Source organism: Magallana gigas, chromosome 3, assembly GCF_963853765.1.
Source record: "Magallana gigas chromosome 3, xbMagGiga1.1, whole genome shotgun sequence".
NCBI lineage: Eukaryota > Metazoa > Mollusca > Bivalvia > Ostreida > Ostreidae > Magallana > Magallana gigas.
Genome location: NC_088855.1, coordinates 26300775 through 26315257, shown reverse-complemented (window position 1 = coordinate 26315257; position 14483 = coordinate 26300775). Strand labels below are relative to the sequence as shown.

The 14483-nt window shown below is 32.7% G+C and overlaps 1 protein-coding gene across 1 annotated transcript in view; it reads right to left on the bottom strand.

Annotated features, from left to right (window-relative positions):
* Positions 1–12676, bottom strand: part of LOC105324846 (stalled ribosome sensor GCN1) — a 173096-nt gene extending 160420 nt beyond the window's left edge. The window contains exons 1-2 of the mRNA XM_034481722.2: positions 12565–12676; positions 12367–12469 (exon numbers count right to left, since the gene is read on the bottom strand). Of these exons, the coding sequence (XP_034337613.2) occupies positions 12367–12469; positions 12565–12618 (157 nt within the window). The 5' untranslated portion in view covers positions 12619–12676. The remainder of the gene's footprint in view (positions 1–12366; positions 12470–12564) is intronic.
* Positions 12677–14483: the final 1807 nt, after the last annotated feature.

Sequence of the window (14483 nt, the reverse complement as noted above, 5' to 3'; positions counted from 1 at the left end):
CAAGAAAGAAGAAGGTTCTTATATTTTTGAATTTCTAGTTAGCCTTTAGGCGTACTCTAAGAGAGCAAAAGTAACTCATTATTTATTGTCAGAAATGTCTCTTTTACAAATTAATAATTAATTTAAAAATGTGAGGCATAAACATGTATGGTCGAAGTTCCTAAAATCAACAGCGTCCAATTTCGACGGGGTTTATCTTTTGTTTACATCTCGCTCGTTTTCGCAGGAATAAGAGAAATTTTGTATGCATGTGATACTCTGATAGACTAGCAATCAACTGGCCTAGTATTTATTAAAATCCACTTCAAACAAGTAAGAAATTAATTTATGAATATTTCCTCACAAAAATCAGCAAATTTTGTTAATCCACCATTACCCTGCATTTAAATCATCGTAACACAAAAATATAAACACTTTGACGAAACACATGGTGTATCGTATGCAAGGACCAAAGATTCAATAATGAAAAACAAATAATGTTGTGAGGATAAATTTAACTGACAAGACAATGTAGAGCAATCGTCGAATTTAGGACCCAGTAATTTTGTTGATAAATTTATACTTTGTATATTGAAATAACAAAATGTAAAAAGGTTAATCAAATTATGTTAACACAGCAAACTATGATTGATATTCATGATAAATGTCTTAGCTTTCAAAATTATTGCCCATTTCATCTGAAAAGAGGACCTATAGATTAAGATTGTCGAAATATGGGCACAAAAGGATATATGTGTGTATTGTACTATAATATCAAAACAATAGGTATGAAAATAAATGAATTAAAGACTTTCGGTTTACTGTCTTTTGTTAAAGAGTATCGGAGTTAATCAATGTTTGGTTCACTTCTTTTCTTCACTTTGCTCGTCAATATCTTGAAGATGACCCCCCCTCCCAAACCTTCCTCAGTCGTCTGTCAATAGTAAATAAGAAAACGAAAGGTCATTTAAAATCTTTCTCACAATGTTTGCATTTAGGAATTACACCCGCCCATTGTGACCCCACCCTACCCAAAGGGATCACGATTTTCACAACTGTGAATCTACCCTACCTGAGGATGCTTCCACACAAGTTTCAGCTTTCCTGGATGATTAGGTTTTGAGAAAAAGATTTTTAAAGATTTACTCTATATATTCCTATGTAAAACTTTAACCCCTCCTCCAAATGTGGCCCCACCCAACCCCTGAGGGTCATGATTTTCACAACTTTGCATTTACAATACCTGAGGATGCTTCCACACAAGTTTCAGCTTTTCTGGCTGATTAGTTTCTGAGAAGAAGATTTCTAAAGATTTACTCTATATATTGATTTCCTATGTTAAACTTCGATCCCCCATTGTGGCCCCATCCTACCCCTGGAGATCACAATTTTCACAACTGTGAATCTACACTATCTGAGGATGCTTCCAAACAAGTTTCAGCTTTCCTGAATGATTTTTTTCTGAGAAGAAGATTTTTAAATATTTACTTTACATATTCCTATGTAAAACTTCGACCCTCCATTGTGGCCCCACCCTACTCGCGGGGGTCATGATTTTCACAACTTTGAATCTACACTACCTGAGGATGCTTCCAAACAAGTTTCAGCTTTCCTGGCTGATTAGTTTCTGAGAAGAAGATTTTTAAAGATTCACTTTACATATTCCTATGTAAAACTTCGACCCTCCGTTGTGGCCCCACCCTACTCGCGGGGGTCATGATTTTCACAACTTTGAATCTACACTACCTGAGGATGCTTCCAAACAAGTTTCAGCTTTCCTGGCTGATTAGTTTCTGAGAAGAAGATTTTTAAAGATTTACTCTATATATTCCTATGTAAAACGTAAACGTGATTATTTTTACTTAAGTGGGATTTTTGATTTATTTGACATACATCGAGAAAATACAGCATTCGCAGGAGTTTTTTTTATTACTGAAACAGGGAATAGTTCCCATTTAGTGTAATCATTCCTCAATAGGGTAACTGGGCCGGAATCAAGTGAAGTCATACCTAAACCGACTCGCACCAAACTGACTCATAATCAAATGGTCAGGTCGTACCCAAAACTATGTGGTTCACTCGTACCCAAATATGATGACTTTACTATCCGACTCGTACCCACGAAAAAAAAATATTTATATTAGGAAAATGATATACAATGGTTTTCATTCATATGTTGTTAAAATTATGTTTTGTATAACAAATGTATATATATACAAATATGCCTATAGTTCTGTATTAGAGTACGGAAAGATCAATATTCATTATAAGAAAATAAAATGAATGTTGTTTTTTTTTTTATGTTGTCATGTTTTGTATATTATCAGTATAATCACTAACATTATGTTAATTGTATAACAAATTTAAAAGAATTTCTTATAAAAATATAGTCTACTATAGTTCTGTACTTAAATGTGGACGGATCAAAGAAAGATTATGAGCAGGTAATTAATTATCATCAATTAGAATTAATTGATTTGTGTGTTTCCATTCAACCAATGGGTTTGTCAGCACAAAATAAACATGCTGCTCATAATTAAGAAGAAACACACATTTTCATCACTTTTGGAAGATCAACATGGTTCGAGAAAGGTGTGTTTCCTGCAAGAAAACAGTACATAAACCACTATATTAATGATTGTTTTGTAAGATGTAAATGACTGGATGATAAATATGTATTTATATATAAATGATTTAAAAAAAATACCATGGGTACAAGTCGACTAGTGTAGTCATACTCAAATATTTGGGTACGGACTAGTGAAGTCATACTCAAATATTTGGGTACGGTAAACCACACAGTTTGGGGTACAACCTGACCATTTGATTACGAATCGGTTTGGGTGCGAGTCAGTTTGGGTACGACTTGACTGTTATTTACTGGGCTCAACCGAAGGCGGCACGGGACAGTTTTTTTATACAATTCATTGTAGCCAAGGAATGTATGTCTTCGGAACTCTGTAACTAGAATTTCCTCAGTTCCCATTCAGCACAAATACCTTTAATTCACTCTTTATAAGGCCAATCACCAATTTCTGAAGAAAATTACTAGTCAAAACCTGTAAAATTCTCTACATACTGGTTTTCATGAGATTTTGACTCTTTTATATTTTGCTAATTTTTCATGATTTTTCAGCTTTTTAGAGCTCCCCCGGCTAATTCCCTGCAGAGGGTTGACCTTCTGTACCGCGTGCATGTTGCAATATCATATGTCAGAAACTTACCGGTGTATAGTTTACAATATCCCATCCACCTACTTTTCATGTTATTTTACCTCCCGTCTGTAACTTGCAATTTCACTGCGTAAAGTCAACACAACAGTCATAGCCGCAGGTTTTTGCATTTTACTTCTGTTCTCATGTACCTAACATATGGGGCCTACATATTGCATATCAATTTCAACAAGAGACACCCCTCTAACTAATGATAATCATTAAAAATCATTTCATGAATTTTAGCAACACTCATAAGCCTTCAAGTACAGCAACTCTCAAATTTACAAAAATATTGACGGGTACTTTATTCGAAACTGTCCCTTGCTACCTGATTAACTCTTTAATGGACACAAATGTTGGCAAGTCTTAAGAGATTTTATCATCACTCATATAGATTGTGTAACTCTCATATCCAATCCAGTATGATCTTGTAACGAATCTAAGATAAAAGTGTATCTTTTTTCAATATTGGACGGTCATACTAAAACACGCCTGCCGACGCCTGCCGGGGAAAACACGCCTGCCGAGAGAAAACCGCACGCCTGCCGTTTACCTGATGGATTATTTTAATATTTTCTTCGATATTTTATTTAACTTAACTAAATTAAGTATCATAATAACAAAAAGTTGACTTTATATTGATTATTTAGCACAAAATTAGCAAAAATGTTTAATGTTGGTAAAGATAGATAACTCTTACGTAGAATTCATACGCCTGCCGAGGAAATCTAGACGCCTGCCGTTTATTTGATGGATTATTTTACTTTTTTCTTTGATATTTTATTTCTTTTTACTAAATAGATGATAATAGAAATCAAAAGTTGATTTTATATTAATTAATTAACACAAAATAAGTAAAAATCGGGTAAGCTGGTAGCTCTTACGAAGAAATCATACGCCTGCCAAGAAAATGTATACGCCTGCCATTTATTTGATGGATTATTTTAATTATTTCTTTGATATTTTAGTTTACCTAGCTTAGTAATTGATAACAGAAATAAAAACTTGACTTTAAATTCGTTAATTAACACAAAATTAGTAAAAATCGGTAAAATAGATAACTCTTACGCAGAATGCATACGCCTGCCGAGAAGAGTACACGCCTGCCTGTTATCTGATAGATAATTTTTTTTTCTTGGATATTTTATGTTTCATAACTAAATACATGATCAAAGAAATAAAAGGTTATTTAGTATTCGCTGTTTAATGAAAAATAGTATTAAAAATGTTCAAAGTCTGTAAAGAAGACAAAGAGTTCTTACCCTGCTTACGCCTGCCGAGACACTGAGTTGTAAGCCTGCTGATTTAATCATTTATCCATGTCTTTTATTTTTATTTCTTGAAAAACTTCAGCTTTTTACATAGTTATCGTTATACTGTATTAGTGTTTTCATACCCTTATTCTTTTGTTGCAATTAATTAAACAGAAACTGTTTAAGATATATTACAAACTCGAATCAGGGACATCTGTACTGTTATATGTACATGACTTTTGTATGTCTCTGCTCGAATTTTAAGATTAAAGATGGTCTCTAGTTTTTCGAAGAACCCTTAAAATATGCATGTATTTTACGTATAATCAAAATATCTTATGTTATATATTCATACGATCTAAAAGTGGTGTCTGAAATAAGAAGGAAAGTATACTGATGTGAATATATATAATTAATGCACTGTTATACCAAGTTCAGAAATACGTATGGAGTCAAACTGTAAATACTGTGTTGGGTGAACATGTAAATACAAAATTCAAGACATGTAATGGAAATTAATATTTACACCAACTCAATCAATTCAAAAGATGCAATTCGACAATTTCATTTCTTTAGAGAAGTGGACTAGCATAACCTTTATCCGTGTATGAAGGCTATATAATGTATTTCTTAAACAAACAGGCTAGCGTACTTAAATTGTGTAAGCTTTCCAGATTTTATAAATATTTATGGTCCTAAATTATTAATTCTAGTAAATGTATATGGGGAAATGTTAGACTTTTTAAGCAAAGTGCATTTACATTTTCGTACACAATTAGTTCTGTACAATGTTCGTAACTGTTTACATCTTGAAAAACTTTTTCATCTCAAGACTTTCACTGCCTAGTTCACCAAACTATATCTAAATCTCTAGATTCTGATTCTGTTTCGCTGCGTTTTCAAAATCAAATATTACACAGGACATTCATAAGCCTGTAGCAAAATTTTACTTTGCATGATATCAGTGTAGCGGATAATTATTCCATTCAAGGGAAAGAGGGGTAGGGGGTATCAGTTTGAATATTTAAAAAAAAAACTGGCTTTTTCTAACAAGAAAATCTAACATAGACTCAGTCATACCCCACTATAGACTTTTGAAACCCAATACACGCTTAACCTTCCAGTGATGACTTATTCTGTTCGTAGAAGAAAAAAAGCAGACTTATAGAGCATGCAATTACCAAATCAAAGTAGAACTCTTTAGGTTGATTCAATATTCAACACAATCAATATACCGGTATAATTGTTACAGCTACATGTTCAGTATATGCTTTATTTTGAGGTTATCATTCAATATTAAGTTCGTTTAATTTTTCCAAGCTGATGAAAATGTGACCGGGTTAAAACTTTACGATTTATGGTCTCAGTTTTTAATGGAGAAAAAAAAAGAACCCTGGTTTATTGATTAACGTTGTAAAGTGATTCAAATTATGTCAATATTCTTGGTTATAAGCCTGGACTGTCTCGTAAATAATAATGAATGATATTTTCCCCTACACAATAAGTCTTGTTTTTCTGTATATTTTATAAGCTTCTCGAAGATATATAGTAACACAAATGTTTCAATGTTTACGGCTATGAATGGACTATACACGTTTTATGAAGAGACGTAAGTCTGACCAATTAAAAACTGATGGCTTATTAATCAGAAATAGTTTTTTTTTTATTAAGTGCTTGTACATGATATATACATATATAAGGATAAAATGGTAGTATTCTTCAATTTCATATAGATACATAAAAAATACAGATATAAGAGTCAGAAACCATGATATGGCGACCTTGCTCTATCAGTTGGAATAATTAAAGTGGACTGCAAGGTTTTAATAATACTTTTGGGTTAATAATTAGGTGCAAGTTCAAAGGCTATACATAGTATCTTAAGACATACTTAGGTAGATCGACTCGTTCATAACTATTTTTCTCAGTCACCTAAAACACACGAGAGAGAGAGAGAGAGAGAGAGAGAGAGAGAGAGAGGTGGCTTGTGTACAAGGTGTATGCTTCACGGTCGTCTTCCAATATACAGGTAGGTAAGGTCTATTGTTTCTTAAGAGACAAAAAACCGTTCAATTCACACAGAATACACAAGAAACTAACACGTGTATGTATACACGTGTATCAGTAGAGCAACGATCACTAGTTGTCTTTGGACATGTAGCCCCAACCCCGATTCGCCCAAAATATTATAGCAAAGAACATAATGAGTAAATTATTTTGTTATTAGTACATGATTTGTAATAAAATGAGATAAAAATACATTAATCTGTATGTGCATGTTCAGATTGTGGTCCCGTTTTTTTATTAACAAAACTGTGAGTGAAACTGTTTGAGGGATAGTGAAGTGAATGATATTGTAAGCCGTATCGTATGATTATATACATTGAAGAATCAATAATAACGAATGCATGCATTAATCTTCTTTTTTTTATCAAAACCTCCACGACCTACGATTAATTATAGTCAGTATGGTTGATTAATATAAAAATTGTCGGGAAGATAGTTTACGTTCATTAAGTTCAAAGACAACCGATCTGCATAGAATATTGCGTTCATTTTTGACTCAGAAATTTTTACTCATGAAATAAATTAAAACCGAAAAAACCACCACGTTCAGATGTCAAACATTTGGAATGTGAATGTCTTGCGCTTACCGACTCGCTGCAGTTTTCTCCATATTTTATTGATTTTTTTTTTTATGAAAAATACATGTACTAGAACAGTTGAACGCAGGTGCAACTACATTTATTAGTATTTTTTCTCTTGATATTTGAATTGTTTCCGTTTATGAAGAGAGAAAGAAAGAGGGCAGTGGATGGAAAAGAGGGAGAGAGGAGAGAGAGAGAGGAAGTGAAAGAAGGAGAGGAGACAAAGATAGAGGGAGAGTGATAGAGATGCAAGAAAAAAGCTTAATTTCTTGCTTTAACACGCAAACAACTATATATACACGTATGAACACGCCACGTTTCTAAAGCACTCTCTTTTCTCATAAAGGTTTCCGTATATAGCAGTGGCGTCGGAAGCAAATTGAAAGTGGGGGGGGGGGGGGCTAAACTAATCCTCTGAAATCATGACAAGGAAAAAAAACCAAAAACCTAATCCCCAATTCCCTAAATCATGAAAATCCTAATCCATGGGGGGGGGGGGGGGGGGGAGAGACTATAGGTAAAAAAAAATATTCTTACCTACCAAAATCCCCCCCCCCACAAATCATGAAAATCCTAATCCATAAGGGGGGGGGGGAGAGACTATAGGTAAAAAAAAATATTCTTACCTACCAAAATCCCCCCCCCCCACAAATCTTGAAATTCCTAATCTGTGGGGGGGGGGGGGCTATTATACCTGTGACTCCAACATCTCAATATTTCAATGTTTCCATCTTTTCATTGTAAATTTCGCAAAAATTATCTTTCTTGCGAGAAAAAGTGGGGGGGGGGGGGGGGGGGCTGAACCCTCTATGATGCTATGTGCCCATTGGTTAGGTCTAACTTAGCAAAAAAAGTGGGGGGGGGGGGGGGGGCTCACCCCCCCCCCCCCCCCCCCCGGTTCCGACGCCCATGTAACCACTGGTATCACCATTTCTGTTGGTTTACAATTTTATAACACGATTTTTTATCCAGTATTTAGAAAAAGTTTAAAACAGGATTGGTCTATAGACCATAAGATCGTGGAACACTATTATAGATCGACCCTTGTGATCAGTAAGCTGTTGTAGATTGGGATATTTCAATATCAATGTTCTTGCTAACAATGTTAGTATAACTCATTGGCGGATCCAGGGGGGGGGGGGTCCGAACCCCCCTCCCCCTTCTCAGGGACATATGATTTTTTTTTAAAACTTGTAATTCCTATTTAAAGGCAATCTTTCCCATCTATAATATAATTACTGTAATTATCTCAAAGAAATGCTTTTAAAATTGCTTCTTTAAAGAATGTCTTACAACATACTGTAATTTACATGTATTTCTTATATGAAAAAAAACCCTAATGATTTTTTTTATCGACAAAAAGTACTCCCCTTCATCATCCAGTGTTCACTTCCATAAGTAAATATGTGGGAAATAAAAAAAAAATACATAAACGTAAGCAGTATCGCTAAAAACACAGATTAAAATAACAACTACAATGTATTTTCTGCTCTATTTCTTTAAAAAAAAAAATCGATCATAGTTCATACAGTTTTGAACTGACAAGCCATCAAGTAAAACGACGTTCAAGTACGAGTACATGCATTCGTTTTACTTTTAAAAGCTGCATTCAAATGTATTTTTTAGTTTATTAACTGAAGTAATTATAATAGAAAAGTTTTACTTCGTTTCATACGAAAAATATCTAAGAATTTTTCTTTGGCCTTGTAAATGATTTTCACTCATTCTTTTTATGAGTTGATCTACTCGGGGGGAGGTGGGTAGGGTTACCCCCCCCCCCCCCCCTCGGTAAAACTCAAATTTCTTACGGAAGTGGGGGTGAGGGAGTCCCCACCTCCCTTGGAAAATAATTTTTTTTTACATACTAGTAAAATCACCAAAAATTTGCCTCGACAACCCCCCCCCTCGGGACAAACCTAAATACTAGCCCCCCCCCCCCCCCCCTGAAAAAAAATATACTTGATGCACACGTTTCGTGTTACGTTTTAATATCATTGAACTCTAATTGTTGTGTCTTTATTCGTTTACTTGGTAAAGTTAAATGAAATATGAAATATTGTTTGAAAATACCAGATTATCAATTTTTGCGTTAGGCGAAAAGTTGTGATATTGATTAATAGTATCCCTCTTTACAACACAGACAGTTTTATTTAATTCTTATTCTATGATCATGTACACAGTTGACTGAAGAAAAAAAATAATGAGAAAATCATATCAGGCAATAATATAGGTATTCGACAAGCGTAAAAGCGTACACATGTATATTCCTTGGGCGTTTCGTATCTATAGACGTGTTGATAAATCTTACCCTGTATTTCTATCATAAAACGCTTCAGTGACAGGCGTAATAATCAAAATATTAAATTCTGATAGAAAACAAAACTTTGTCAAAGTTAAAAGGGATGACATACATATTATATCATACTCGTATCACCCGACTTCATATAATATGATGAATCAATAGCAGCAATAAGTAAAGTTATGAACATAATTATAAGGCAAAATTATATTCATAAATTATTTTATACAAATAAAAATGACATAAATAAAATGGCAAGCGAGCATATTAAATCGACAGTCGTAAGATTTCTACATAAGAGGTCTCCCTTTATTTTTAAGCCATTTGCAATTTTTTTCCTTTTTATCTATGCTTGCTATTTAGTACAGTAAAATAAAATACTAACGTAAGAAAAATATCAAATCATCTTCAGGTAAATGGTAGGCGTATGGATTCCGCCTATATTTACCCATGGTTTTTTCTCATGTTGTGTTAATTAAATCAAAGGCCTGAAGGGCCACAATGGCGTCGAGTTAAAGTTAATTTGAAGAGTAAAAACCTAAATAATTTTTTAAACAAGTGAAAAGCTGTCAATGTGACAGCTAACCGGGTTTTCTTTTTATATGCGAACTGTATCCATAATCCATGTCAACCCATATCCAGTGAAATAAACTACCCCATATGCAATATTTTGCTAAAAAAGACAGTTCAAAAGCTGGTATTTTTTTCACAAATAATCAGAAATAAAAATCCTAGAAATATGCACACCTCTGATACATGTATAATTGATCTGCAAAAGAACAACTTCTTATCTTTAAAACTGTAAGAGGAGTTATCCGTACAATGAGGGTACGCTATATGCAATATTTTGCCAAAAATGACTAAGATCAAAAGCTGGTATTTTTTTCATAAATTATCGAAAATCAAAATCCTAGCAATATGCATACCTCTGATATATGTTTAATTGATCTGCAAAAGAACAACTTCCTAGTTTAAATACTGTAGGAGGACTTATCCATACAGTGAGGGTACCCTATATGCACTATTTTGCCAAAAAATGACTAAGTTCAAAAGCTGGTATTTTTTTCATAAATTATCGAAAATCAAAATCCTAGCAATATGCATACCTCTGATATATGTATAATTGATCTGCAAAAGAACAACTTCCTATTTTGAAAACTGTAGGAGGACTTATCTGTACAATGAGGGTACCCTATATGCAATATTTTGCCAAAAAATGACCAAGTTCAAAAGCTGGTATTTTTTTCATAAATTATCGAAAATAAAAAAAATACATTAGTCAACTTTAAAAAAAAATAGAAAATGTTATTTATCACATAACTAATAAAATTACAATTCATTACAAATTTGCTCACCTCTTAAAAAGTTTTGAATTTCAATTGAAAATTTAAGTTTATAGAAATATCTTAGGAGTTATAAATTTTTTATATTTTTTTCTCTATTTATATGGAAATAAATATTAAAATTATTATTGTGTTTAATTCTATATATTGTATACTGCTGATAACCACTCTGTCTCTTATTATCAATTTCATCTAAAATTCACAAGGGTCCAAATGACACGGGCCGAAAATATCGGGGGTAGATAAAAGAAAGCACCCATTCACGTTGTTTACAAAGTGAAAGTAGTTCACTTAACTTTTGGTTGTAGATGTACTTATCGCTCGATTAGGAAGTTTTGTTTCTACAAGATCAAACATTTGTGCATTGTCAATTTTCGATATGGATACAAAATAATCTATTTTGCAGGCTAGTACATTTCATAACCAAATTGAGTATGTAAGCCCAGCTATCGCATGTGTCTCGGTGCTAGTGTATTCATCCGCTGAAACCGAGACATATTGTTTTCAATAAAATGTGAACATTTTTAAAGACGGCAACCATTTCGAATCTGCAAACTTGTTTTGTTGACGTACAGTTCTGCTCGAAATTGAAGTATGTCATCTATTTTTCTTCAAACACATACGAAAACTTTGCACTCATTTGAGTTGTTTGGCTCCTAAAAATGTAACTTCCGGACGTACGATCCCTAGATGGCTTTCGAGCTTCGCTCGACGCCATAAAAATGTGGTAAATTTTTAATTAATCTGATCATTTATCAAGTTAGAAAACATAAAATATAAATAAAAAAATTAAAATCATCCACCGGGTAAGCGGCAGGCGTGTTCTCTTCTCGGCGGGCGTATGCATTCTGCGTAAGAGTTATCTACTTTCCCGATTTTCACTAATTTTGTGTTAATTGATGAATTTAAAGTCAAGTTTTTATTTCTATTATCGTTTATTAAGCCAAGTAAACTAAAATATCAAAGAAATAATTAAAATAATCCATCACATAAACGGCAGGCGTATACATTTTCTTGGCAGGCGTATGATTTCTTCGTAAGAGCTACCAGCTTACCCGATTTTTACTTATTTTGTGTTAATTAATTAATATAAAATCAACTTTTGATTTCTCTTATCATCTATTTAGTAAAAAGAAATAAAATATCAAAGAAAAAAGTAAAATAATCCATCAAATAAACGGCAGGCGTCTAGATTTCCTCGGCAGGCGTATGAATTCTACGTAAGAGTTATCTATCTTTACCAACATTAAACATTTTTGCTAATTTTGTGCTAAATAATCAATATAAAGTCAACTTTTTGTTATTATGATACTTAATTTAGTTAAGTTAAATAAAATATCGAAGAAAATATTAAAATAATCCATCAGGTAAACGGCAGGCGTGCGGTTTTCTCTCGGCAGGCGTGTTTTCCCCGGCAGGCGTCGGCAGGCGTGTTTTAGTATGACCCATATTGGAAACTTGTAAATGACAGAGATTATTCGAGCCATTACAATATATGACACGTTTTTAAAATTAAATGTATATTTTCCTTTTGAATTTTTAAAATAGTCAAACTGTGGTTGGATGTTGTAAATGTAAATGATTCGCGCTATTGTTGTCATATGAATAAACATGATTCATTCTACTTACCGGGTCTGCTAACACATACTCTCACGTTTTCCAGCAGACTAATTCGTTCCTTTGTGCTGGATGTCGTAATTCGCTGGGCGAATTTCTTCAAAGTCTCAGCGCTCTACAAGTAACAAAATACATGTATTTTTAAGTATGTATTTTGAGACAACTGCTGTTACGCTATCCGTCAAAGTAAAAATTATAAGAGGTCCATACCGAAATTTCATCTTTTTCCGCCATGTTGGTTGTGCAATGTGTGTCGTGATGCATTGTAATATTTCGAAAAAATAAAATTGCTGAGACTTGCGGAAAAAATCACACCCAATAATTCAAAATTTTCACTTTATGGAAAATCTATATTCTTTGCTATTTTATATCGGTCATATATTACATCCTAACATTTCATTTAGGGGCATCACGTTTCATTCGGAATGCTTCGGATAAAAAAAATAAGTACTGTACTGGCGCGGATCACATAATAATATTAACGTAACAAACAACACATCAATTCTAAAGTCACAGCATTTGGATATTTTGATCAATATTTTGTAAAATAAACTCCACCCTTGGTGCTCTTATGGTTTAATCCGTGTAATATTTGTTTAAAGAACTATAATGATAAGAGTTAAATTTTGCCCCCATAATTCGCCATTTTTTAATTAAGTGTTTCGGGTACAATAAATTGTTATAAATAATTTTTTAGAAGAGTTTTTTTTTTTTTATAACTGTTTTTATTACCCCAGAGCATGTAGAAGTATTCTTATAGCCGAGGTTGGGGAGCCTTGGAGTCTATAAGTTAACATTATATATACTGACAAAATTTTGAAACAGGGTGTTTTTACAAATAACATCATTCATACACCCACTCATTCAGTTGCATGTATATGCACATTACTGTACATCATAATCAAGTACGAAAAATCAGCATTTTACAGTAAACAAAAATAAAGTACTTTGTAATATCTAAGATCATAGGGGCAAAAGGCTTAAAATCAACAATCATTATTAAAGGACAGCCTCGCCCATCTTACATGAAATTTCTCTAATTCACAATTTTTCGTGTAAATAAATTTTTCACATTTGTAATAATAAAGTATTTCACGTTTGATTCCAGTAAAGGAGGGTAATTCTTTTCTAATCCTTTTTCTATATATATGTCTCTTTACAATACATATTATTATATTGAAAATGTTATAATATTTGTAGTATCTTCCAAATATAACATCTATTTTGTTCAATGGTATATCTAATTCAAATTCTTCCTTCATCCAAACTAGTAAATTATCCCAGATTTCACTCACATATTCACATTCCCAAAAAAGATGACAAATAGTTTCTGCATTACATCTACAAAATGTACATACCTCTGATTCAACTATTCCTATCTTACGTAAATAAGTATTAGTCGCAATAATTCGATGTACAATCCTGTATTGAAACCATCTTAATTGTACGTCGTTAGTTATTTTGAAAAATAGTAAGTTTTGTCTTTTCCACCATATGTTATTTACATTCATGTCTAGTTCCTTTTCCCATTTCAATTCTGATTTTGGTTTTTTTTCATTTCTCATCAATAAAAATGTCATAAAAGTCTCTTGAGCCTTGTTTATTTTTCCTAATTATCCGTAAAAATTCTGGATAATATGGAATATTTTGAAGAATAATTTCTGTATCATAGTTTAACCGTAACTTTTTAATACAATCTACAATTCCTAAAAAATGTGTAAACGGAGGTTTAATATCATATTGGTTACAGAATTGTTCGTATTTCATTATTGTACCATCATTGTTGAAAAAATGTAGTATTTGATGTACACCTTTTAAAAACCATTGCTTATAAAAGACATATTTGTTATTAATACATATAGACTCATTAAACCATATCGGGCTTAAAATAGATAATTCACTGTCAGTACATTTTCTAAGTTCAAAAAATGACAAAAAAACATCTTTCCAAAATAGATTTTTACAAGTTTTTGACAGTTGATATAGTATTTGTCTTCCAACAATTGTCATATTTAAAATATTTGGAAAAGTACTTATTATCAAGTCTTTCCAACTTGACTGACAAGCATCATTAAAAAATCTACGTATCCAGGTGATTTTCAAGCTTTTGCAAAAAGAATCAAGACATA